The sequence below is a fragment of the Haplochromis burtoni genome, unplaced genomic scaffold (assembly GCF_018398535.1).
Source record: "Haplochromis burtoni strain Fernald_Lab_line unplaced genomic scaffold, NCSU_Asbu1 Contig_21, whole genome shotgun sequence".
Lineage (NCBI taxonomy): Eukaryota > Metazoa > Chordata > Actinopteri > Cichliformes > Cichlidae > Haplochromis > Haplochromis burtoni.
The window spans coordinates 1,698,397-1,724,935 of record NW_024582382.1 but is presented as its reverse complement, the minus strand read 5'-3'; the positions used below and the strand labels follow the sequence as shown (position 1 = coordinate 1,724,935).

Sequence of the window (26,539 nt, the reverse complement as noted above, 5' to 3'; positions counted from 1 at the left end):
CTCGAAGGGGGATATTTATTTCATGGTTTCACTTGGGAGGTTTAATTTTAGTTTATTCTCTGTTCCTCATTCTTTAAACTTGTCTGCATGAGCAATGGTGCCTTCACGTGCTCCTTCAATATTTTAGCTTGAGGGATAACAAGATCCACAGGCAGAGAGTTTAATTGACGTGATCGTTGTTGCTGTACACATAACCGCACTGTTTTTAGCTGTATTATCTTTACGTGTTGTTGTTGTTTTGTCGTAAATATCAACAATAAAGCAGAAAGAGAATAGAAACATGAAACAAAATAAACAGAAAACACTCTCAGATTATCAATACACATTATTTTCAGGAATAATGTGCAAAAGGCTTGAGCCACACTTATTTCATTATATTTTGTTAGAAATATGAAATACAAATTGTAACCGTGCTTGCCGAATACCCCAAAGTCAGTGTTTTTGGCACGACTACCTTCATTATTTAATACAGCCTGAAGTCTCTTATGGTTAGACTTTACTGTAATTTTTTATTGTAAAAGCATTTTTCAAGAATACTTCTCCAGGCTTCTTAAAAGATATTCAAAGCTCTTCTCTGGATGTTGGCTGCCTGTTGTTTCTTTCTTTGTCAGTAATGTTGGATCCAAGCTCTGGGGAGGCTAATCCATGACTAATAGTGTCCCACTGTGGGTTTGGGAGTCTTTTTTCTGTCCAAGTATGCTTTTACTCCCGTGGCATCATGTTTGGGTTCATCGGCATCATGACAATTGAAGCTGTTATCAGTCAGATGATTTTTTTAGATAGCACCACATGCAATCTGGTGGGTGTTGGAGGTTGTTCTGATTTCATAATTCCATCAAGGTTCTGGTGTAATTTTGTGTAATTTGGCATTTTCCCTCTGTTCTCCTTCCTTAATATTTTTAGATAAGCTTATTGCATTACTTTTACAAGACTTTTAATTTTTCTTCCCGCTGTTCAAAAAAAGTAATTAACTATCTTAAACCCCTTAGCGGAGACAATTTTCTTAGCTATGACTCAATAGACAGCTAGTCATACTTTTTCCGACATTACCTGAACCTCCCAATAGCCCTACGCTGCGGCTCCTCTGGGTGGCGCTGTTGGGTCATGTTTTATTTTTTAAAACATATCGACGGTGTTGGGCTACTTTTTGCGGGCCGGGGCTGGGTTGGCTGCCAGCTGGGTGAATGTCGTGAACAGTCGCCGAGTTGGGTTGGCTCCAGCCTCCCGCACGAACGATAACTGGTTGGAGATCTCGCTCGGTAGTTTGAGTCGTTGCGGTGGGATAAGACTGCGAGAGATGAAATGAGGAACTATCAAATGAGCAAGGCAGGATGCAATAAACCGCAGAGGAGAATGCCAAGTGAAACAAAAGAGACTGGTTCTTCTGATTCCTCCTCGACTCTCAGCGGACTCAACTAACTAGCAGCTAAACCGGCTAACGTTAGCAGACTTAACGCTGGCTAACCTACTTTACGGGTATAAGTAGCTCTTAAAAAACGAAGATTTTATGTGATTTTAAATGGACTTCTGTGCTTGAGAGATTACAGCTAACATTAGAGCAAAGTTCCAATTGTCACACAACGCCAGAGATAGTTAAGTTGACAGAAAGTAACTAGCATGACTGAGGTTTACATCGAGTAGTTAAGGTTAGCTAAGTGCTAGCTGCATCAGTGTTTGTGAAGTTAGCGAGCTGTTGTTTTGTCCGGGCTCGTATTAACATGTAATGGAAGCATTTAGGATTTTATACGTAGGTAAAAAAATAAATGAATGCAATGTTTATGATTGTCAGAGTGAAGAAAACACTTAAACATTACTGCATGTGTTTTTGTCATCCACCCCGGCTACAGATTGACTGTATGAGGTGGATTCCCCTCCGTGTTTACACTTTGAAGCATCCCCTCTCTCCAGCCCGCTGTCCGTGGATCTCATTGACATTTGCTCCCCATGGCAGCGGTGGTTAGCTACACTCCACCATGGTGGGTGAACCTGCTGCACAGACTTCCACATTTCAACTTAAGGTTCGAGCAAACGAGCAGTGACTTCAGACCAGAAGACTGGACGTATCAACAGGTAAAATAATACCCTACAAGTTCCTAGACTCACACTTGGGGCTGTGATATTATCAAGTGCTTGTTTCGGTATCAGTTTGATAAAATCCCAAACCTCCATTTCGCAATTGTAGCATGTTTGGGCATGCTGGGCTACAGTCTGTTTTTTTTTTCTTTCCTGTAAGGTTGTCATTTAATATTATTAGTTGTATTGGTGGCAGCTGATCGTTCTCTCCACCTTTTGATCCCTGACACCATCTGTGTGTGTAGCTTTCCAGACACTAACCAGCTGGCAATGTATAGTGTAATCCAGGCCACATAAGCTGACCTAAGCAACCACTTCCTTATGTCTTATTTTCCCTGTAATCTTATCATGGTCAGTATTTGTTACACCACATGGGGGGCATTAAGACTCTGGAGTACCCAAAGGAAAAATATATTTATTCCAACAGACTCACATCGGGGAGGTTAAACTGAGAGCAGGGGTTAAGGAGGATTCTGCACAGTCTAATGAGTAGTTTAGACTCTGGGGGGAAGGGAAAGCAGGGCGTTTGTTCATATGATTAATATTAAATAGAATCTTCTAAATTTAGGTCACATAAAGTGAGAGTTTTGGAGAGTCTCTGCAACTTGTTATGTTCATTATAGGCACCCGGCTCTAGGTGGTTATTCCCTTCTTCAGACCCATTATTTCTATTGTCCTTTAATCAATAAATACATTTGAATTGCCATGAACAATGCATTGCTTTCTTTTTGAATTTATGTTCAACAAAGATGGTGTTTATCATCTGTGAAAGCCATGTTGTTAGATCCAGGTAACACTTTGCAGTCCTTAATTGTGTGGAAACTGGTACAGCTAGTCTGATAAGTAATTGTTTTTATTTAGGTTTTAATAAAGAGAGATCTGTAAAAAGGTTTGATAATACCGGTAATTATAATTATGACGACAGACTTAAATTCCTCTTTTTATCTATGTTCTTTATACTGTTGGTGTTAGAAAGTGCGTCATTACCAAATCCTGAGTACTTTTGTGGTTTTTAATAAAGCTCTGGGTCAGTGATTACTAAGAGCAGGCAGATTAATGTAGAGGAGCATTTTGAAAACAAGTGTAAAAATCTACAGACATGAGTTAACTTTAAGAGATGCATCAAGATCTAACCCCGTTTCCCTTTTACCAAGGAAGAAGATTCAGAAAATCGAGAAGTGAATCACGATTCCTCTGAAACGAGGAAGGCGTGTTCCAGACATGCGTCTGCAATTCACGGTCATGGTCCAGATCTTATACAGTTAAAAGGATGTTTACACTTTCACTTCTGATTATTTCCCTGTTCGAACTAACATGTTACCTGCTATCAAATTCCTTTAGTTAAACATTGATTTTAATGGTGCGATTAGATTTTAGTTTGGAGCAAGTGAGCATTTTAAGGAGTATAAAGTTCACAGCTTTTCACAGCAGCTATCCTGGTAGGATATGATGGATATAACAAAAGAATAACAGCTCTCAAAAACCATATTTCACTTCATGCCACAACTTGAGAAAAAAAGAATTCCTTTGGTCCCAGTTTGCGAAATGTTACACCCCTACTGGATAACAGCTGTTCAGGAAGTTCAGTGTGAACAATATCTCTTTAAAAGCAACAGATCCCTGTTGCTTTTAACAAGACTATTAAAAGGGTAATCCAGCTGTTATCTGCTATATGTTCCTTTTCTCAGTTTTCTCATGACAAGTGCTGCACATAAAAGGTGTTATCATTGGGACAGCTTACAAACCATAATTATTGACTGACTTTAATTACAGCCTGCTAATTATTGCCAGTGCAATGCTCCCTCTCAAGCTTCAGGGACATTCTTGACTCATCCAGATGGCTGAGACATTAATGGGGCTCAGGCTGCATCTAGGTGATTCAACTTTTGAGTATGTCATTCTTGCATCTTGCTCAGATGGTAAAGATGTGATGCACCAAAATTAATCCTCATTATGATCAGTCTTTCCTCCTGGTTGAAGTATGCAGAGCAGCATGGATGAGGCATGGCATTATTTGTGTATGTCACTGGGAACACGGGGAGTAGTCAAATACTGGCTGTGTTCACTCGCTGCTTTGCACAGGTCACTAGGGCGTGTCATTCACTGCGATGCTTTGTTGGGGAAACTGAACGAGTAGAACAACACTGGGTTTTTCACAAAAACAAAAGTGGATGGAAATCTGCCCCAGCAATGAATCCTCAGGAGCATGCAGTGAACACATAGGCCCTCTGTCTGACCTACATACGAAGAGCTACAGTTAGTGGAGAGAGGTTTGACTATCACATTGTACATCATTATACATTCTTGTGGTTTTTGCTGCTCTTTGCAGTTGTGTCTGAGATCAAGTTCTCAGTTAAGTCTTTCAGTTTGCAAATCAGTCAACAGACTATTTTGTCTTCATGTTTCTGTTTAACATTGAAGCACACACCACTGTTTAGACTGGGTGTAAAATAGCACTCAGATAAGATAGCAACATACTTGAAGTTGTGTGCATTTCCATTGTGGGACACTTTAAAAGCATTTTATCCCAGTTGTTGTTGTTGTTGAGGAGAAACCAGTAACAGCTATGACGTTTTCCATAACTCCATTCTTCTTTTTACCAGTCAATCCTGTTACTGGGAGGTGTGGCGCTTGCCTGTCTGGCTCTGGACCTCCTCTTCCTGCTCTTCTATTCCATTTGGCTGTGCTGCCGGCGGAAAAAAAACGAGGAGCAGCCCAACGCCGACTGTTGCTGCACAGCTTGGTGTGTCATTATTGCAATGCTTGTCTGTAGGTGAGTATTAACATGGGACTGCAGTGGTGATAAACAGTGTTGGTGATAACATATTACTCTTGAACAATACAGACAGCCTAAACACTGGCAATGGTTCAGTCCATGATGTCAGATCCCCAAACACAGAAGTTGGCAAAGGATGCATCTATTGAAATGACTCCAAAAAAATCCAGAAATGTTTTGGTTTTTCTGATTATGTTATAATGAAATGGATGTTTGATCATTTTGGTGTTTATGAATTTCCTTCTTTGTTTCTAAAGCTTGGAAAACATGGCAAGTGTGACTGTTTATTTAGCGCTTGTAACTCATGGCGCTACTCTTGTTCTTCTTGTTTTGTAAACCAATTTTGGTTGAGCAAATTGTTATACGGAGTTATGAGGAGCCCAATGATAAAATGAAATAATTCAATCAATGATAGCTTTTTCAGATAACACATGGTTTATGAATTGATTTTGTTTTAGAGTATGATTAACAGTATGAAGTGTTATAGAAGTTTGCTTGGAGCAAATCATAATGGAGGTACTGCACTCGGCATTAAGATTTGTCTTTTTGTTGTTTTGTTTTGTTTTTGGTACTGGTTGCTTTGCATTTGCATAGCCAGAGATAAAGCCTTTGAAGCATTGGTAAAGGGCAGTAAACCAATCTAAAGCCATTATTAGCTGAATATGCAAATAATGTGGTCAGCTGCTACAGATTCAGAGTGGGTTGAGCCGTGCTGAAACAAGCAGTCCTTTGTGACATAGTTCATAGGGATGAATTCAATAAATATCTAAATTTGTGCAGTTTTATAGTTTATTGGTTCACTGTGGTATTATCATATTAAGTTTGCAAAATTGGATGAAAGTGCTTACGATGTTGGAAAATAACCACATCGAAATAAAGCCCAGGCTTTGTATCTGATGGTTATTAATTAGTGGAAATGTCAGGGTCTGGCTGCATAGGTAACTCTCTAATGTGTTTACAACCTGATCTAATGTCAATCAGCAGTATCCTTTCCTCCAGTTGATAGTCCCATCAATTGCTTGTCACAGAGTTGATGAAAGTCTAATTACTGGCCTGCCTACTTTTGCAGTACTAACAGCTGTTTCGCTTTTGTTGCTACAAGTCACCCAGTTTTCATTCAGTGGTTTCTGTATTGTTGCTAATGTCTTCCTGAACCATCTAAGGCAGTACATCACTCACACCCACACTGAAAGCCTCCACATACCATTGTATACAGAATAATTTAAAAACCGTTGCATTCCTGTGTATGTTGGATTGTTGCCACCACAACTGTGCTGATGGGAATAAACAGTGTGACAGGAATTTGTGAAGAGGAGGATGTACAGTATATGAGCATTATGTACTTTTAGGTTTTACATTATTATTTTTTTAAGTGCATAGTGTAAGAATTGTACCATCTGGACACAGTTTTTGTCCTTGGAAACTGAATTTGTTTCCTGTTTTCCTCCTCCTGTTGATGGGCCGCAAGAGAGCCATCACATTTGATTCACAGTAGCACATAGAGCTTGGGGACCTGATGAGTACAAGAACTGCATTACAATCACCGTATCTGTGTGCGCGCTTGTACCCACGCATAAATGCTGAGCAGGGGGGGAAAAAAGTTGGAGAGATCTGACATTTCTGTTTTGCTTTGCTTTTGTTCGTTGACAGTGGGTCCACGCTCAGCATCACAGTATCATTGCACAAGAAACTGCATCACTTAAAAATAAAGGGATTATCTTCTCACTTTTTTTTCTTTTTATGAATAGTATAGAGTTTCCACAGGGTCACATCTCACCAGGGAGTTTAGTTTGTTTTGTACTGTGAAGCTGCTCCTATTTACCTTTATCACACTGCAGAGTGTGAGAGAAAGAGATTAGCAGCACTCCAGGAAAAGGGAAAACCTTCTGATCTACTGAGTGCTGTTGGCTGAACACTTTTAACCCACAATGGTTCATTCATAATCATTTCATCTGATACGATCTGTTTATAGGATGAATGTCATAGCATAAGTGCTTCCAAAATGTCCACATCTGCAATGCAGGAACTGATGTCAGAGCTAAATCTTTATTATTGTGCAGAATTGGAGTTGATATTTTATCACTGAAATATTAGAATATATCAAACAGTTTTATTGTAAATATAGTTAATTCTGTATGTTTTCAATGATATTAGGATTTTAATAAATGTGAAACTGCTTTTGCCATCGATGTGCTTTCGGAAACTGTTGCTCATGCATTAGAGAGAGCTGTTTTTCTGCAGCTTGAGGCCTGCCTGTGCTAATGGGAGCATACCTCCTGCCTCAGTACAGCCTTTGTCAGTCATAGTGTGGGGCTTGGGGCATAGCTGGTCCATTCCTCTGTGTTTCCATGGTTCTGTATGGAGTCTTTCTGCAGAAGCTCAAAGGAGCCTGTTGACTGGGGTCTGAACCGACAGGGTTAATGTAGAGTTCACACGCCTCTCTCCCTGGCTAGCTGTCCCCCTGGCTTGCTCTCTTCTCTGTCTCCTCTCTGTGTCTTTTTTAGCTAATCCCTCCTCCTCACCACCCTGTGTCCCCTCCCTTCCTTTTGTCTCCCTTCAGCGCTGGTATTGCCGTCGGTTTCTATGGGAACGGCGAGACTTGTGATGGAGTGAATCGAATGACGTATTCTCTCCGCCATGCTAACCGCACGATCACTGGAGTGCAGAAGTTGGTAAGACACAGTTCACAAATTATACCAAGAGGTTTAATAATTAAACGCTTTGCTGCCACAAGCAACCCCAGTTTCATTAGAGCTGTGTAGTGAGCCCCGCTTTTCTTGTCTGAACTCTTATCATGGCCTTGTTTGGCCCTGTTTTGGCTCTAGGTCTATGACAGTACTTCCTCACTGAACCAGACAGTTGATGACAATCTGCAACAGCTTGAGGGGCAGTATGCACAGCATGCAGACTACCTGTCCATCATCCAAAAGCTGCAGGGCCAGCTGGATGAGCTGGTCAGACAGATGGTGGAGATTCCCTTCTGGGAAAACTCCAACATCTCCCTGGATGAGTTTGCTGGCAAGATTGAGCTTTTTGACTGGTACAGGTAAGACTGGGACAGTGGAGCTAAAGCACCACTTTTTGCAGTGGTATAACAGCAGGCTAATTATCTCATACTACATCTATTTTATTAAAATGATGCAGAAAAAAATTGAACTGTTTTACTGGTGCTTATTACAGCATTTATATTTCATTGAAATTTAGTTAGTTTTTTCCTAGTTAGACAGTGCTGCTGTGTTGGATGTATTTCTGTATTAAAATGTCTTAAGTGATTCAAGATAGCAGGATGCAATGGTAGGTACAAGCAAGCAGGAATTTCTTTAAATTATTCAGCCCATAATTAGGTAGCTGACGTGCTTAAAAATTGCAAGCCTGGACTACATTTCTCTGCTAGAAAATTAAAGCAGTGTTTAATTTTCTCATGCATAAAATATATCTTTGTTTATCACATAGTCAGAAAAACCAGCTGAATGTACTGATTTCTGTCAAATAAGGTTACAGAGACTCCTTGCCTTTACTATATGTGGATCAGTTATGCTGATATCTGCAGCACCCCCAAAGGACAACTGTGAGTGTGAGAGGAAAAATACCCTGGAATTGTGGTGTCAGTTAAATATACCAATTATATCCTTGAAGAATAGGTTCACAGTCTGTTAACAATAAACCCTTTCCCATAATACTTGCTCTTACATGCATTCGAAAGATGTGATTTAATAGTTACAGGGAAGAAAAGGAATGCTACCACCTAGCTACAAGCATATATTTTTGTTTAAATTGTGCTCTTTTAGTATCTTATCTTATCCAAGTTGCAGGGACAGCAGCCTAAAAAGGCTTATTAGCCTCGCTCTTCCCAGCCACATCTTTCAGTTTAAACAGGTGGACACGGTTTCCAATCTTGGGTCTTGCCTGGGGCTTAATCAAATTCCCAAACCACTTCATTTGTGGAGGAGTAGTGGCTCTACTCTGAGTCACACCCAAATGACCAAGCTACTCGCCTTATCTCTAAGGGAGAGCCAAGCCACCCTTTTGTATATGCAAGTAGAAGTCCCGTCCTCAGTCAGCCAATCCACAGGCACTGCTGCAGACCTCTAATCAGTATTGCAGAAAACATTGTGGAAAGCTGTTGTGGACAGCCCCATAATATCCAGAGTTTTAAGAAATGCAGGGCAAACCTCATTCACCTAGCCACCCAGAAGATGTTTAACTACAGTGACCTCCTCTCCTGCGAGAGATGAGTCACCCCCGGACTCTGCTTCTACTATGGAAGGCATGTCAGCGGTATTAAGGAAATCCTCCCCAATCCCCATTGCATTTAGAGCAATGGGCCAATTTAGAGTAGAGCACCACTTCCTCCTATGAGTTGTTCCATAGTCTCATTGAACTCCTTGGACGTGAGCTATTGCTTCAGCTACTGCCAGAGCTGCGCTTGAGCTACCAATACCTCTCAGCTGTCTCTGGAGTCAAACAGGATAACCAAGTCCAACAGGACTCTTCCAACAGCTCCCTTCAACTCTGATGTCTGTGCCAGCACCACAGCTCAGCTCCTTTCTACACCCAAGTGTCCAAGTTATACGGCTGCATCTGATCATTTGATGATTAAACTGTGAAACACTTAAAAACACTTATGCTTGTAGATGGTGTTCATTGTGCACTAACTGTAGTTGGCACAGAAGTCTAAAAACAGAACACCACACAAGTTCACAGTGGGCAGACCGTTCAAATCCAACCAGATCACACTGTCATTTCCTATGTTAGCATTAAAGTTCCCCAGTATCGATGACTCACTCTTTCACCTGAACATGCAGGGAGGTACTGAACGAGGAGATTACAAATATACCCACTCCTGCCCACCGCCACTCACCTAGACAACTCCTGAGTGGACCTGATGGAAGTTTACCCCCCACTCCAGGAAACTGGTTTCGTAGCCTGAGCTGTCCATTAAGATCGGGATATCTAATGCAATTATCCCACTCACCACCTCAGACTCCTTCTCCACCAGAAATGTGACATTCAGTGGTACCAAAAGTCAGTTTTTGAAAGCCAGAGGTGAAACCGCTAGGGCTTCTGCACCTGACTACCATCAAGTCCTTAAGGCTTCGAACCCACAGGCGAGTTGACCCCTATAGCTACTTTGGGCTGCTCTGCCCAGCCACCAGATGCATGGTGAACTGGTCCCTTGATATTTATTTATTCATTTATTTTGGGGGTCCTCAGAGGGCTTTTCTAATTCGCTCTTCATCTGGCCCCCAACCCTCCTTTGACATCCTTTTCAGTAAATGAGTATAAATATTCGCTGGTAACTTTAATTCTCACACACCAGGGTTGCCCTCTGGGTTACTTATGACATGTCACTTACAAGTTGCCCCAAGACAAGTATGACTTAACCTCAGTTATTTTCAGGTTCTCATTTCTTTATTTTTTTTAGGTTTCATGTTCAAGTGTAACAAACCTTTCAGGAGGCATACCTATAATACACAGGATAAGCTGAAATCATTGCGACTGATGTTAAGAGAATTACTTCTTTACTGAGAGATGGTTAGCTGTGCTGCTTTGACCATTTGTTGTTAATGACATGTGTCTTCACAGGTGGCTGGGCTACATAACCCTGCTTCTGTTCGATGTCCTCATCTGCCTTCTGGTGCTGTTTGGCCTCATTCGCAACTCCAAAGGAACACTCATAGCGTGAGTCTCACAAGATTCAAGGGGAAACTCTTGTGACCTGGGAAATGATTTAGCTGAGTGGCGGTTACCATACATGAAACCACTTCTTCATTACTGTTCAGTTCATACAAAAAAGATTGTTTGAAATTTCAGCCCTTTTAAAACTAATTTCACGGGAGCATCACATCATGATCAGATCAGTATTTTTGATAACTACTCTTGACACAAGTGACATTTTTGGCCTGACAGGTTTGCATTTATTTTGTTATGTACTATCTTTGCACATAATAACACAGACTCTCAGTATCACTTCTTGATATTGGATATCCTGTGTTCTTTTTGGATCACTCAATATTGTTCAATATTGTTGTTTAGCTGCATCTGATTTTAGTTGCTTATGTAATCTATCCATGTATGTATGTTGGTGATTTCCTTTGCTTTCCTCTTCTATCCTTCTGCCTTTGCAGCTGATGCTATTCTTTAAGATTGATCTGCACATCTTTGTGTGTTGAATAAATTGTCAAATTTTCTATCTTAAATATCTTTCTTTCTGCAGTGGATTAAGTTGTTTTTGCACATGAAAGCTGCTGCTGGTTAAATATACTTCTCACTTCCTTTCTCTCCCCAGGGTGTGCCTATTTGGTGTAGTGGCTCTGGTAATCAGCTGGGTCTCCCTGGGGCTGGAGTTCGCTGTCTCTGCTGTAAGTTTCTGCATCACTGCATGATCCTGTTGGGAAAACAGTTTTTGTGGGCAGCCTGTGGCTGCAGAGCAGAGTTTTATTTCATTTAACTAGTAGAGTTCATGAGTCAAGATATAAGGAGTAATACACTGAATAGTCATGAAAATAGCAGTGCCTATGAGAAGGACTATGCTACACAGGACCTGTTTATTTCTATTGAAACTGCTTTTACTAAATTATAACAATTTACAGGTGATTTATTTTTCTAGGTACTTATTACAGAAATCCTTAAGACTAATGATATTGATTAAGATGTGTGATTAGAAGCAAAATAACTGGTTATTATGCACTATGGGGGTAATATTGCAATTTGTGCTCCCAGAAGCAGAAAGTGGTAAAACTGGCTGCTTCACTCAGGTTAAAAAATAAATCCATATATTTTGTTTATATTGTTTTGTATTACATAATTTAAAGAGGCATTTTAAATGAATTTTCCAGGAGGTTGAAAAATGTTGATGAACATTAATCTTTATTTATGCAAATTAAATATCCCTGTGGAGGATTTCCTCCCCTGCAGATGAATCAAGCTGTTCACACCTAAATGTGCTTATTTTTATTTATTTATTTAATTAATTTTGTTTGATTGCTCTCAGCAGAGATTGAGGGAGCCAGCGACATGAAGTGTTTATTTTTTGGTTTGTTTATTGTTTTGTTTTTTGTTTTTTAAAGCTGCAATCAGTTCATCAAAGATGATGATTCATTTGCAATCATGCCTGTGATGGCGTTTGACTGCATTTGAATGCAAATGTCACCAACTGAGTCCTCTTCATTTATAAGTCTAATTTGTGTTGTTTTTCTAGACCACCAGTGACTTTTGTGCATCTCCTGATACGTATGTCACTGAAGTGACAAAGCAGTATCAAGTCATCAATAAAGGTATGAGCTCCTCTTATAAAGATCATTATGTGGTAAAGATTCAGTAAGTTCTTCAAAATAACTGAATTTTGAAAGGACAGAGAACAGGATCTGAATGCTTTGTTGTGCTGCACTGAGGTCTCATTGTTCTGAAGGGTCATCCTTGCTCTTCTCCATAGACCATAGCAGGTTCCAAGTACTACTACCACATCTGCATTGGGGGCAGAAGGACAAGGGGCTGCTTTTTAAAAACCACTACAGAAGGCTCTCAAACTGTCTGATTTTAGTAATTGCCCTATCTGTCTCATGATGGGACACATGTAAGAGGGAAAATAGTGCCTTGGATTTGCATGAGGAAGATAAGAACCAAGGAGCACAGTATCCAGGGCGCAATATATTTCCTGCATCCTCCTTCAGTCCTTGGAAGGGGGGAAAAAGATAATGTGTCTCTGAAATAAGACCCATAATCACACGTTATAAGCGCCACCAAGGATTTTGGTGCTCCTATTTCTGCTTAAAATCCCTTATTTGACATCAGCTTAACAAAATATATCTTCTTCTAATCTCTTAAACATGGAGATTGCCATGCTTTGGGCAGAAACCAGGACATTAGCTTTAAATGCTCCGTTGTATGGTTAATCTGAACAATGAGCACTGGCTCACTATGCACTGAACTGTATAATGCTGCAGCTTTAACGCTTTATTTTACCCTAGGGCTAATTTATGCAGTGTGGGGGTTTTCAGTTTTGCTTTTTTTCTCTTAAACACATGCTAACTATTTAGCAGAAAAAAGGAACTCACTTATTATTACTGTGATGAGGCAGTAAGTATATTGCTATTACAGTATTAACACAAAGTGGGGGGAAAAAACTGCTGTAAGTCCAGACTCTGTTCTTGTGTTTGTCTTTTTCTCCCTTACAGCTTTTGCCTTCATGAAATTGGACTAGACAAATCTCTGGATACCACAAAGTGTTATTACAGCACTGGATTTATTGCTTTTCTCCCCTCAGTGGTTGTGGTAGCATCATTTCAACAACACTCAATGTTATTTTTCATGCGTGTGCTTTCTCATTGTGTGGTTGTTAGGCATTTTATCAGAGAGAAATTTAGGCTGCATTTTGTTCTGCTGCAGCCGGTTTTTCTCTATTATTATGATGGTTTGTTTTCAACACAAATGGTGGCAACAGTGACAAAGATGAGCTGCGACTCTGAGCAGGCTTGAACTCCAGAAACTCCATAAATGCTCAAAACAGCTGCATTTGTGCGTTTGATCCCTCTGTGTTTGGAGGAAGTTGGTTCCTTGTGAACATTTGCTTATTTAGTCTATATGACATCTGATTTTCAACACATCCTTGTGTTTGGGAATACTCGCAGTGCAACTCATTCATTTGTTCTGACTACTAAAAATCTAACCTAGTGCAGTGACTGGATGCCAAAGCTATCTTGATGGCATGGCTCACTGGCTCTAATCATAATACCGAACAATACGTGTTTGTTGTCCTTTCTTTTGAGGGTTCCTCACAGAGTTATGAGCAAAACAAATTCTTCTACATGGGGAAATGGCATAATACTGTGAAAATTATATAAACCCACTTCCTGTCCGTTATATTTATTTGATCATGAAAGCCATAACTGAGTCATCATTTAACTATGTTCTGATACCAAGTGACACAAAAACTGATCCCAACCCCATGATGAGGCATCCGTAGTTCATCCACAGACTTCAGGAAATCTGCTCCTCCTGATATAAATGTGTGGGTGTAGTTGTGAGAGCTGGACCAACAGAAGCTTGCTGATATGTACTTTTAAATGCCGGAAATTCGCTTCTCATGCTCAGCTGTGTGGGAAAAGGCTCCTGACACAGCAGTGAGTTTGGACGTCACTAACACCATGTGTCAGGTTGGTGGTGTTCTTACTGCCTCTATCCGTGGATGTTTCTGTATTCCACCGCTTCTGAGTCACGCTCTCACGCAAAAGCATTTCTCATCCACTCCTTCTCAGTTCTGTGATTTTTAACCTAACTGAAGTGGCCAGTAATAGCAAGCGAAAGTCTGAAAAATTAATTAGTCTTCTTTGGCTCATCGTGTACTGCAAGCAGGTTGCAAGTATGGTCATGTTGTAATTTAACAATGACTCTAGAGGTGTTGTTTTCCTGAAGCTGTTTGCAGTAAAGGCTTAATCCTAAGTCTCTCTTTGGCTGTGTAGTGCTGATTGTTCAAGTGTTGCTGCGTTAGGAGAAAAACACATTTCCATTTAACCTCAAAGCTCATGATTAACTTGTTCATAGTTACAGTAGCCATCAGTGTCTTACAAGGCAGCATTCAATGACTCAAAACTAGACAGTAACATAGTATATTTTGGCCTTGAATCTTAATGTCTGAACCAGTGACTCTGTGAAAACGAAGCACAGTGATGCAAGAATGAGAAATATAGAAAAAAGCCATAGCTGTCTTGTCCTGCAGTAGTTATAATCAGTACTTTTTGACAGTATCTCATGTTTTGAAAGTGGTAACTTTTACTGATAATCATGCAGAGAATCTGATGCCCACCTTTACACAGCAATTTATTGAGATTGAGCCCTCTCTTTTTTCTTTTTTCTTTTAGTATTTAACATTGTAGGATCTTTAGGCTTGGTAAAGCCTTGAGGCTGTTGTTGCAAATTGAAATTGCATAAATAAAATTTGATTGTTGAACTCTGGGGTTCACAATAAACATTCAGAAACCTGCTGCATTGCCTGGCTAGTGCTAAAAGGCCGACACACAAAGTTAGCAGCTGAATACCTCTGTGTACTTAATGTTCCTGGACTCAGACTTGTACTAGTAGTAAGTTGACTTTTTATGTTAGTGATTTTTTGTTGTTGTTGTATGTTTCCCAATGAAAAAGTAGATTCTCAAACATGGCTATAAGACCGAAGGTCAAATTTGCACAAATAAACTCGTGAGTCAAAAGCTCAGGCTTCATGCTGCTCTAATTGTGCTGTTTCTAGCACTTGTCTATTTTTGGCTTGACGTCAAAGGGGAGGGATATCCTTAACATGGTCATTGCACGCAGTCGGCACAAGTTGTGAGCACAGAAGTTTTACAGATCTGCTGTGCAAGAAAGCTAAACACAAAAAACCTTTAAAGGGGCAGGAGCATTAATAACTACTTTCACACAATGGATGAACTGAGATAACGCACCAAGACCCAGTATTGCATAAATGCACATTTGTTTTTGAACTGTAAATCATGCAGAGCTATATTACTAGACTACAAGAATAATATATGGTCCTTGACATTAGCTTACTAGTTCCCCTTTAAGGTCAGCTTATTGTGATGTGCAAGACATTTGGACCATGTTACAAAATCTGACAGTGATATAGCAGTTTTTTAGCTGCTAGTGGTATCTTTTAATTTAAATAGATTTGTAGCTGATTAATCCTCTATTTGATGGTAGGGTTTTTAAGCGTCTTAATTTGTCTCAACCTATGAAAGCAAGGATTTCCTTTCATAGGTTATGTGCAGGTTGTTTGTGAATATATTTTGCTCTAATTTTTAGTGCATTTTGAGTTAAGTGGAATGTGTTGTCATATATCTGTTTTTATAAAAAAGTGTTTATCAAACAGTGAAGCTAACGGTGCCTGTAATTAATTACGTTGCAGGCTAGATATTCATTGTATAAAAGACAAAGAAGAATAATGAATATAACAGTAATGCAATCAGGATAAAAAGAATAATATTAATACATGATAAATAAGCAACATACATGTCTGTTTTCATACATGAGCAAACTGAACAAGTGCACATGAAAGATTCCTGGTTCAAACGCATATCCCTGGAACAGTTGCGTCAGGAAGGGCATCTGGCCTTAAGGGAGCAGCTGAAAAAGCTGCCACATTTGCCATATGATAAGCTAACAAATGTTGTTAACCTCTTTGCAGTTGAATAGAACAAACATCCTGAGGAAACTTAAAAGTTCACATATTTGGCAGTTAAAACCGCTTTCAAGTTATGTCGTCATAAAGACTAGCCGCAGCCCTACATGTAACTTCTTGTGCCTCTGCCAACATGTTCATATGTGTTCTGTTTTTTCTTGCAGAAACCCTTCAGTACTACCTTAGTTGCAGTTTGGAGCAGAGCAATCCCTTCCAGCAGGTTTGTTACATGTGTTATTAGATCCATCTTTGTGCATGTTAAAACAAACCATTTCAGGCTCATAATGCTAAAATCTCAACAGACATATTTTCTGCATGATGTATGACCTTGTTATTAGGAGGAATGCAAGTAGGCACCATGGGCCACTCGCACTGCCTCAAAGCAATTTTTTTCCATGCAGTAGTACAATACATTTCATTATGCCAGCAGGAAAGCTGATGCAGAGCAGCACTTCCTGTACGTCCATGGTGATAGTGTGGGGCTGCTTCAAAGGGTGTTGGGCATGAGAGATGTTGTACAGAAGTTACAGTTACTGTGAAACTGCGGTTTTCTTTAATGGAGTCCCTACATTTAATTTCTCAAGCTCCATGAATAAATTAGAAGTTTTGAGTGCAGCTAAAGCTAGGCATCTATTGTTAGTCCTTGTGTATAGAGAACGAAGCGCTATATATATATTATATAAGCCTTGAAGCTCTATAAACTCAGCGTGATTTCACAAGACATCAGCTTGACTACAAAAGGAGACAGCCACTGAAAGCCTCTGGCACTGATTTAAAAAATGGAAATACTTTTGAAATATGCTGGACTGCTACAATATTCAGTCTTTTTTTCTTTTCAGAGGCTTTCCGGGAGCCACAAAGCATTAGTGGAAATGCAGGATGATGTGTTTGAACTGCTTCGATCTGCCACCAGAGAGTATATACAAACCAAGGTATGTTTCCTACACCAATAAATTACCCTTTACTTGTAGTCCCACATTACATGGTATCTCTAACGGTTTGTGATGACACAACATACAAGTGAATGGGGCCTGTGCGGCCTGCAGAGAAGTGAAGTGCACCTGTCCACATAAAGGCCTGCTGACAGCCCACCTGGGACCTGCATTATGTGCATTAGGCTTTCACTGGCCCTTGTCAATACAACACTATGCTATTGTCCAGGGATGGTCCTTACTCTGTGTTGACAGAGGCCTAAAGGAGAGCTGACATAGGGAACAGAGGGAGGCATATTTCACTTCACATACCCACACAGTGAAATTTGCTGAGGTGACGGAAACACTTGTGTTTTTTTATCTGGCAATCAGACATTTTCTGCCAGATCTAAAAAAAAAAAAAAAAAAGAACTAGAGGGAAAAAGGGAACTGTCCATTAAAATGTATCATATATTATAATCTGCTTTTTCAGCTCTGGCTCCTTTGTACTGCTGTATAGTGAAGCGAGACAAATCCCTCATAAATGTGCATTGAATAATCACATTATCTCATTCTCCATTGTCAAGTGTTTAAAATATTAACAGACAGGATGAGGAAACTTACTGTGTAGTGTGTTTTCAGGTAAACAATGAGAACTGCTCTGATTTTTACTTTGTTCCACTTTTTTTTTTGTTTTCTTTTTTTGTGGTTTCAAGCCATTGAGCCATTTTTCAACAGTGCACATTTTGAGTTTCCCATCGCTAATTTACAGGGACGCTTGGAAGAGATCCAGAGGATACTGAACACCACAGAGATCAGCCTACATCAGCTCACTGCATTGGTGGACTGTCGCAGCCTGCACATGGTGAGTAGAAGAGTTACAAACTGAGACACTGTTAACTGTGGGGTTGCTCGTTGTCTGATTGAAAAAGGGCCAGCGGACTTGATTTGTACTGACATCCTTGTAGTGCAGCTTAGTTGTATAAAGCAGCCCGTCTTTTATGCCTGTGCAGTTGACTACACCTGCCATCATAAATAATGTTTCCTTTCCTGTATGCAAGTTCTTGTCCAACTGATGCTGGCTGTGTACCATTTATGAAGCTGGCTGAATGACAAGTACTTGGCTATGTCTGTGCTTTGGAAGATTGTCCCTCAGTGGCTTCCAAATTCCAAGTGCACATGTGCAAGTGAAGCACTTTTCTTGGTGCTGTCTGCTCTCGTCTCTCTCAAAGAGTTCCTTGGCTAGCAACACAATTATTTTATGTAAAGAGAGAGACTTTAGCAGAATACAATTTTTTTTTTTTTTTTTTTTTTCCTGCAGTGCATATAGTCAAACATTTTCAGTCACGATGAAAAGATGAAAACCTACTCTGCTCCCCTCTAGTTTGCCAACTGTGATCTCATTTGTTTGACCTAGTTTAAACAAGAAGTCAAAGCAGACGCATGTTAAAGACCCCTTTTTAACTTTTTCCCTTCTATTTTGCCTTTTTCCCTTATGTTTATCAAAAAATAAATAAACAAAACTGTTTGAACCTGTTTAAATCTTCCGAAAACTAAAATGAACACCTGTGCTTGTTACAGGACTACGTCCAGGCCATGACGGGACTTTGTTATGATGGACTTGAGGGTCTCATCTACCTCGTGCTCTTCTCCTTCGTCACTGCTCTCATGTTCAGCTCCATTGTGTGCAGTGTGCCGCACACCTGGAGAGGCAAGCGGTACGACTTTCATTGACCTCATACAGTTTGCACAGTCCTCCTCAGAAAGACCTTGTAAAGTGGTGCAAAAGCTTTTAAGCTAGGTTTATATTGAGGACTTTATATACAGTGAGAAATAATTCAAGAGGAAAAGCCCATTAATTAATCATGAATTTGTTGCATGTTTTTTGTAGCCACTTGTTTTTACATTACCAAGGAATTACATGGGTAGAGAAACATGATTGTTTTTCTGTAAGACTTGCGTTTGTCTGTGCTTGAAAGACTGGTCTTTGTTCACTGCTGGTACAGGTCCAGGAGGCTCTAGCTGCATCCTCAAATAGATTACTTCCTGTTAAACCCCCATCAAATGTGCTATCTCACTACGTTTTTTGGTCTTTTGCAGGGGTGGGGTGAAATCATTCTGATTTCTCTCTTATTAACAGCAGATATGGTTTGCTAACAGGAATGTGGTTTCTCAGGCTCAGCTCAGCTGCTCCATATAATTAACTTACCATTGGGGGGGCATGTTCATCAGTTTGATCTCAGCTAGAGCTTCCTGTTATAAAGCAAGGGATTACATGCTACCAGTCTGTTTTTCTCAGTTTCCCTGCCAAGCTTGTTTTATTTTATTGCTGTAATAATGCAGCTAATTACTTAACAGCTTGAAATGGCAGGTCATTATCAAGATGTGCTTTTAGTATCGAAGTTTAGCATTTCCAGTGCATTAGTGTTGTCAGTAAGTTATTAGCACAGTTTTCCTGACCATGTAGAATCAAGTGATTGTATTGTGAAGTGCTCTGAATGAGATTCCATGATGTCATGGATTAAAAATGCATGAAATCAGCCTGTGGGAACACTAGAGGGAGACAGGCTCCATGTTGCCAGCGTTATTGTTGCTCTGTTTTGACAGGCCATGTTTAATCAGTTAATGTTATCTCATACACTACTGAGCTTCCATGTTTGAAAAGAACCAAATAGAATCCCATTGTTCTTGCAGAAGTAATTTTTTTTTTTCTTGGTCTGTTAAAAATCACATGCAAAAGTAGGGCTCTTTGAAGGAGCAGGGCCAATGAATTGAGTCATCTTCTTTGCTTCAAAAAGCAGAGCCCTTATCTTATTGTCTCCTCCCGAAGCAGAGATGAAATTGAATCAGAATGTGACTCAGACTAATGAAAAACGTGACCACGTGGCGTCTTTATGTTCTTTTGTTATCAGTGAGATGGGACACGGGGTCCCCCTGGTGGTGGTTTTATATTGTTGTGTGGTGTTTTGCAGGAGCGAGGAGGACAGTGAGGACGAGTCTCTGAGCCATGGAGGGAGGCAGAACCATGATAATTTGTACCGGGTTCACATGCCGAGCCTGTACAGCTGTGGTAGCAGCTATGGTAGCGAGACCTCCATCCCTGCTGCAGCCCACACCGTCAGCAACGCACCCGTCACAGAGTACATGTAAGACATTACTGTTGAAATTTAAAGGGAAAACCACATTAAAGGCAAGAGGGGTGGATGATATATTTTTACAAGACAGCCCAGATTATGCACAGTGAGGCTGACATTAGATTCCTTGTGTATTCAGGAGCAAATTTATCTGTCCCCAGACAGAGCTCTACTCCTATAGCAAGCCATGTTATGTGCAGCAGATGCAGCTGGTGTTCTCCAGCTGTGATGCCTGTGAAAATCAAAGCCGTCTGCCTCCTGAATAATGCACACATTTTGGGAAACTTGAGGAGGGAATGATGATTTTTATCGCTATAATTTACTTGGAGATTTTCATGCTTATAGTGTATGGTTTCAAATCTACAAATCTGTTTGTGAGTACTGACACTGTAGTTGTGTGGTCACTGAGTTTGATCCAATCGTGTTTTTTTTCCCTTCAGGGCTCAGAATGCCAACTTCCCTAATTCTCGCTGTGAAAACACACCACTGATAGGACGAGAGTCTCCTCCACCTTCGGTAAGTGTTGTTTTTCCTGTCAAAGCACCTCATAAAAGTATTCAGTCTGCACCTTTACACCAGAGGAAAAACTGAAGAACTAAACTAGAAACTGTTAACTTTATTTTAAGAGACATGTTGAATGAAGCTAACTAGACAGGTGGTGTCTATATACTGCCGTGTGACTTTGATGCTTCCTTGGAGTTTAATTAATTAATGGTAAGCGGACATAATAAGGTGGAAGGAGAGACAGAGAACTTCAGAGCATCTGTCTCCACTGCACATGATGCACTGACTGTTTGATGGATGTTTATCTTTGCTTAACGGCATTGGCACCATGAAACTATCGGGAGATTGTTCGCTTTCTCTGCTTAACTCGCTTTCCTTTCTCGTTATCACCCCCTGCCTCTGCCCTTAGGTTGTTTACACACATTTTTCTTTTAATGTATTTGAACAGAGAACCTATTCAAATTTCTTGTTATAAGAAAAAGTACCCATATCTTTAGTATTACTACGTAAAAGCTCTAATCACTTCTTTGTTTTGTGAATCGTTGAAGAAGCTGTGGTTTCCGTGTTAGTCATGGAAAACCCCAGTAAATTCACCAGAACCCGCCGGATTTAGTTCCTGACTTCCTTAAAAGATTTTTGGAAACTTTATGCTGTGAAAGTTGCCGTACCAAAAAACAAAAGCTCATTTGTTAGTATAAGCCTTATAGAGATGAGTCTCTGGGAACTGTTTTGTTTTTGTTTTGATTTGGGTTTTTGTTTTTTTGTTTTTTTTTTGTTTTTTTTAAGGATCCACCCTTCTGAGTCTTAATCAGTCTCTCCCAGCTTTAGCAGTGCTGTGCTGTACTTGATCTTGTTAAAAGAAGGGGCGACAGAACTCTTGCTTTCTCCTTCTTGAAGCTCCAGCTTTCTCCCACAATTTAAAAATACAAAAGGTGTCTTAATAGGGAACTTTAAATTTCCCACAGATGTGGATGTGTGCATGAATGTTTCTCTGCCTCTCTGAAGTTTCAAACCTGTCCAGGGTATAGTTTCTTCACAACCCTTAAAAGAAAAGCTACCACAGCTAATGGAAGTGCCATGCTGTCACCAGTGTTTTCTGTGTGTCACTTGAAATGTTACAGAGAGGAGAAAAATCCTGCATACTGTCCATAGTGCGTTGCTTTTATTGGTGATCAGAAGTTCATTGAGTAAACATAATGTAAACAAATGGCATAACACAATGCTATAAATCCCTGTGCATGTGTTTTGATGCCGAAGAGTTATTAAAATGGTGTTGGTTTGTATCACGAGGCAACCTCGTCTTTCCTTTCTGCGTATACCTGGCCTGAACATCACCAGATTTCCTGCTCTCCCCGGTGTCTGTGTGTCTGTCTGGACCTCGACACTGCTTTGTGTATCTTCTCTATATACTCTCTTCTTGTCGTTTTTGTTTTTGCTTCTGCGGATCCATACAGTTGTATTTGACTGCTGCGGACAGTAACAGCGGTCACTGCTGGCAGTTAAAGCCTTCGGAGAGTTCAAGATCGTTTTGGTAACCTCATCTGCTATGCTAACAGGTACTAAACATGCCCGCTTCCTCCCCCTGCTGGCCTGTTCCTCCCCTGTACCACTTCCCAAGCTCCCAGCTCTACTCACCCTTTATTTAGGACCCACCAGATCTAATGGACTCCTCACCCTCACTCCCCCTCTCTCCCGACTCTTGCTAAATGTCCTACCTGGTGTCTCACCTGATGTTTGTTTCCTGTGGCCCCAGGCTGCATGTCCATTTACCCCCTGCAACTCTGATATATTGGGAGGAAGCTGTAACTCTGCCTTAAGGCACACCATGATCTATGAGTCAACAACAGTCAACATTAAATTAAAAGTCCATTAAACCATTTCAGTGATAATGTGGATGTGCTTTGTCTTGATTCTTGGCTTCGAGGGTGATCTCATGGGAGTTACAAGTAGACATTTTAAAGTATTTTAGGATTGTTTACTGGCGTGTAAAGCAGGGACATATCACTTAAAGGTACTGACTTTGGTATGACCTTTAGTGTCTTTCTATTTTCTAACATTTTCCTCACTGACACTACATTTGATGATAAAAACAAATTCATCCATCATTTCTTTACATTCTCAAGCACCACCATTATCACTACAGTGGTTACTGAGTATGTAAACGAATAGTTAACACCTGTGCTTGTTAGTCTCTGTAAGTATTTATGACAATGTGGATGAGAAAGTAATGACGGTGTTCTGAACTGAATCCAGCATTGCCTGAATTCTTGCATTGAGAAGAAATGCATCGTGGGGAAAAAATATGAAAATACTGATATTTGTTTTTAATTTATTTATTTTTATTTTGTTTCTGGACTCGAAACATTGAGACAAGCTAGTAAGAAAACTGCAGGGTGCTGACAATGTTTACAGACAGTTCAGCCTTAATAACTTTCCCCAGCCTAGAAGATTTTAAACTGTTCAGTAAAACTGGAAAGATTAAATTACATTTCATAACTTATTTTTAGAATTCTAATCCTTTTTGCAAAAAAATAAAACAAAAAAACAATGAAATTGTAAACTTAACCTAAATTATTATCGCCATGGTGATTGACACTGTTCCCTAACAGCAAGAAGGTCCTGGGTTTGAATCCCACCATCTGACCTGTCCAGAGTGTATCCTGCCTTTAGCCCTGTTGTAGCTGGGATAGGCTCCATCCCCACCAGCCCCCTGAATTGGATAAGTGGAAGAGAATGGATGGACAGACAATTACAGCCATAGATTGCGTATAAAACCTGCAGATAGCTTTAAAGTCTTAAAAGTGAGCCCAGTGCACAAGTGTTTAAACCCTGCATTCTTTCTAATAGCCAGAAGGGGGCAGTTACTTTACCCGAAAAAAGTCTGGAGCCGAGAGCAAATGTCGGAGTCCAGCAGTATAGAAGTCCTTAGTAAAACTGACCTCTTCTCCTTTTTGATCTGTGACTCATATCCTGATGAGTTAATTATCTCAGACACTTTTTAAGTCTTACATTGTGTAAATTATAATCACCATTATAGGCAAAAGAAAGAATACAGCATTGCATGTTTCAGGGCGTGGCTACCTATTAATTAATAAATCACTGCTGCATGGGGGGTGTAAGGTGTGGTATCTGTCAGTTACACAGTCACATCTGTCCATTTTATCACATCTAGTTTAAAAAAGAACAGTGAAAATGCTCAGCTAAGCTTTATAGCAGGACTTCAATAACTGATGGGTAACGGCACAGCGGCTTTGTCCCTCTTTAGCATACAGTCTACGGTTACAGCCCTTCTAATGTTGAATATTTTACTTAAACGTGCATGGTAAGTGTTGATGTTTCAGCCCATATTGTTGGAAATACTTGGCTTTCATATCAGCAGGCTGTCTGGACGGCTCTGAGGGTTGATCTCAAAATCTGACAAAGTGCCAACCAAGTGTTTCGACAGGAGTGTGAAATGCAGCCTTTGTGTTTGCATCACCTGTATTCAAAGAACGCATGGCTGTATCCTAAATCTATATGAATGTTTGGCCCTGCAAGCGAGCACGAAGTCTGGCAGGATAAGAGGGTCAAAATGATCCTAAATTGCGTCCAGCTCTTTCTAGTCTGATGTCTGTGTACTCTGTAGCTGTTGTACATGTATGTATTTTGTATGTCTGTTTTTCTGCTGCTGCTTACCTTTTCTTTTTATTTATTTCTTCTTTTTGTAAGGGTAAAAATCTGCCTTTTGAATCCTACACAGAATGTGGTTTCAAGTATTTTTTGAGGAGTGGTACCTGGAAAAAAGTGAAACCATGATGTGAATTGTCTTTTTCTTTTTTTCTTTATTGTTTTTCTTCACAGTACACCTCCAGCATGCGGGCAAAGTACCTCGCCAACAGTCGACCAGATCCCAACAACACTCCAGCGCATTAGACCCCGACAGGCTCATCTGGTCTGCAGCACTGATGCCACTGAAGTCACTCAGAAAGCCCCTCCATCATCTTTTTTTTCCCCCATAGATAATTTTTCTCTCAGTCTCTTGCTTCTTGCTGCCTGACTTGACTTAATATATGAAACCAAATGTGCTTTCGCTGGCTGGTTGAAGCAGAGCTTTGGGACATCCATCAAATCTCATCTCATGAGTTATGAGTGCAGGAACTTGTCTACATCTCCTCGGCTTACGTTTACTACTGCACGAATCATCATTGGTGCTGGGAAATTAACTATGACATGATGGTGTCAGGGCTGACTTTGAATCTTTCTTTTCCTTTTTTGTCTTTATGAATGCACCATGACACGTACCAGTCACATCTAACAACTGTGTCAAGGACTCTGGAAATGCTCATAGACTAACATTGATTACTACTGGTTGTTTTGATTTGTAAAGTACTGTACCATACTCAGAGAGGAATACATTGCACATTCATACAAACTTTTTTTTTAGTTCATGTATGTTTTTTGTCTCCTCTAAAGCATGACATACAGGAAAAAAGAAAAAACTTTTTTTTTTCTCAGTTCCTCAGCACTGCTTTCTGCTTACTGGCTTAAAAGTACAAGGTATTGTTATTTTTAATGTCTACACGTGACACATGCACCACACACTTGGATTTCTCTGGCACTGGCATGCTGTTGCATTTTTGTCTTAAACCTGATTTCTGGAAACCGCTTTCCTGCAGTATTGCACGTCTTATAGTCCTTTGAAAGAGAACTTTATTTTCTTTTTCCTTTCGAGACCCTGTTATTTCCTGTGGAGTGTGCGTGTTTTATTTTTTTGTTTGTTTTCAGACTGTGTTGAGCCCCTGTTACACAGCCAGGACTGTGTGAAGCTGTGATTGTAGCTCATAATTTGGATTGGACAAAGATGAACTGTGTTGTAGGGAAGCAGCACTTAGTGAGATGATTAATTTTTCTTTTATATACTACTGGAAGCAGTAAAAAAGCAGACACTTTTAACTATCTATATATATATAGAGAGAGAGATGGTGAAGCAGGGGAGTGTGTGAGATTTCTTTTTTATATTCCTTTTTATTTTCTTTCCCCTTACACACTTCAGGATAGTATGCATTAACCATGTCCCTGTTAAATAAAATCATGTGCTCCCTTAGCAAAACTGGGACTTGTCCACACACATCTATATCCGATGATAGCCTTCCCTGCAAAATGAAACCGCTTCCTCCTCCCAGTGACTAACTCTCTTAATCCAAATGTGTATATAAAAAGAAAATATGCATATCTCAACAGAAATTTCAGGAGAAGCTTCATGCATAGGCAGTGCAGTGTTTCTCAAATGTGTTTTAGCATTTATAATCAAAAACTGTTACGGGTGAGTGGATGCTGTGAAGGGATTGCAACAACTGTGCTCTCTGTACAATCTGAAAATTCTTTGCTACGTTTCCTGTTGAAGCATGACAAACTTTGCAACGTGCAGTGAGATGTTTGTACTTCTGCTTCCTCAGCTCGCTTCTTAGATGTGCTTCGTGATCAGTACAAGAGGTGATGTTGAGACTGTGCCAACAAGTTAAGCACAACCCTTACTGTTTTGTTTTTTAATCTCTTTACTTAAAGTCTGTTGAGAAAATGAGCCTGACTGGTTCGAACCACCTATATTCTGTTAAACGTTATTACACTGATGCAGTTTTTCTCCTTTAGATAGTCATACTCTTTGTTGTTTTGTAATGCAATGCTATTATACTGGTTATAAACTATTACAAAATGAAGAAAAAATTGTGAAATTGGCATTTTAATTTCTTTCATTTCTACATTTTTAAACAACTTTTTTTCTATTGGGTTTGCTAGTTTATTGTTTTTAGTTTAGATTTGTAGAAGCACCGTGTGTTACTTCATTAATGTGAATATGGTAAATAGACTTAAATTTTTCATTAAAATTTTTGTGGAGGAAAAAAAAATCACTGTAGATGTAACTTTTTTGTAAACACTGTGGTCGTCTTGAGCTTGAATGCTGTGTTTCAAAATTAAAGAAACCTTAAATGTA

General features: G+C 39.9%; 1 protein-coding gene across 2 annotated transcripts; it reads left to right on the top strand.

Annotated features, from left to right (window-relative positions):
• The first annotated feature begins 1,127 nt into the window (after window positions 1-1,127).
• Window positions 1,128-26,539, top strand: ttyh3a (tweety family member 3a). Of its 2 annotated transcripts, XM_005920296.3 has the most exons (16): window positions 1,128-1,476; window positions 1,848-2,070; window positions 4,677-4,846; window positions 7,410-7,521; window positions 7,675-7,895; window positions 10,436-10,531; window positions 11,139-11,211; window positions 12,051-12,126; window positions 16,184-16,239; window positions 16,859-16,951; window positions 17,703-17,795; window positions 18,512-18,648; window positions 19,903-20,076; window positions 20,505-20,580; window positions 22,023-22,124; window positions 24,409-24,507. In XM_005920296.3, the coding sequence occupies exons 2-15, from the start codon at window positions 1,945-1,947 to the stop codon at window positions 22,101-22,103; spliced, it is 1,584 nt and encodes a 527-aa protein (XP_005920358.1). In that variant the 5' UTR covers window positions 1,128-1,476; window positions 1,848-1,944; the 3' UTR covers window positions 22,104-22,124; window positions 24,409-24,507. The 2 variants fall into 2 exon arrangements, with proteins under 2 accessions (XP_005920358.1, XP_005920359.1); XM_005920297.3 differs by lacking the exon at window positions 22,023-22,124 and having other exon boundaries at window positions 1,129-1,476; window positions 24,409-26,539.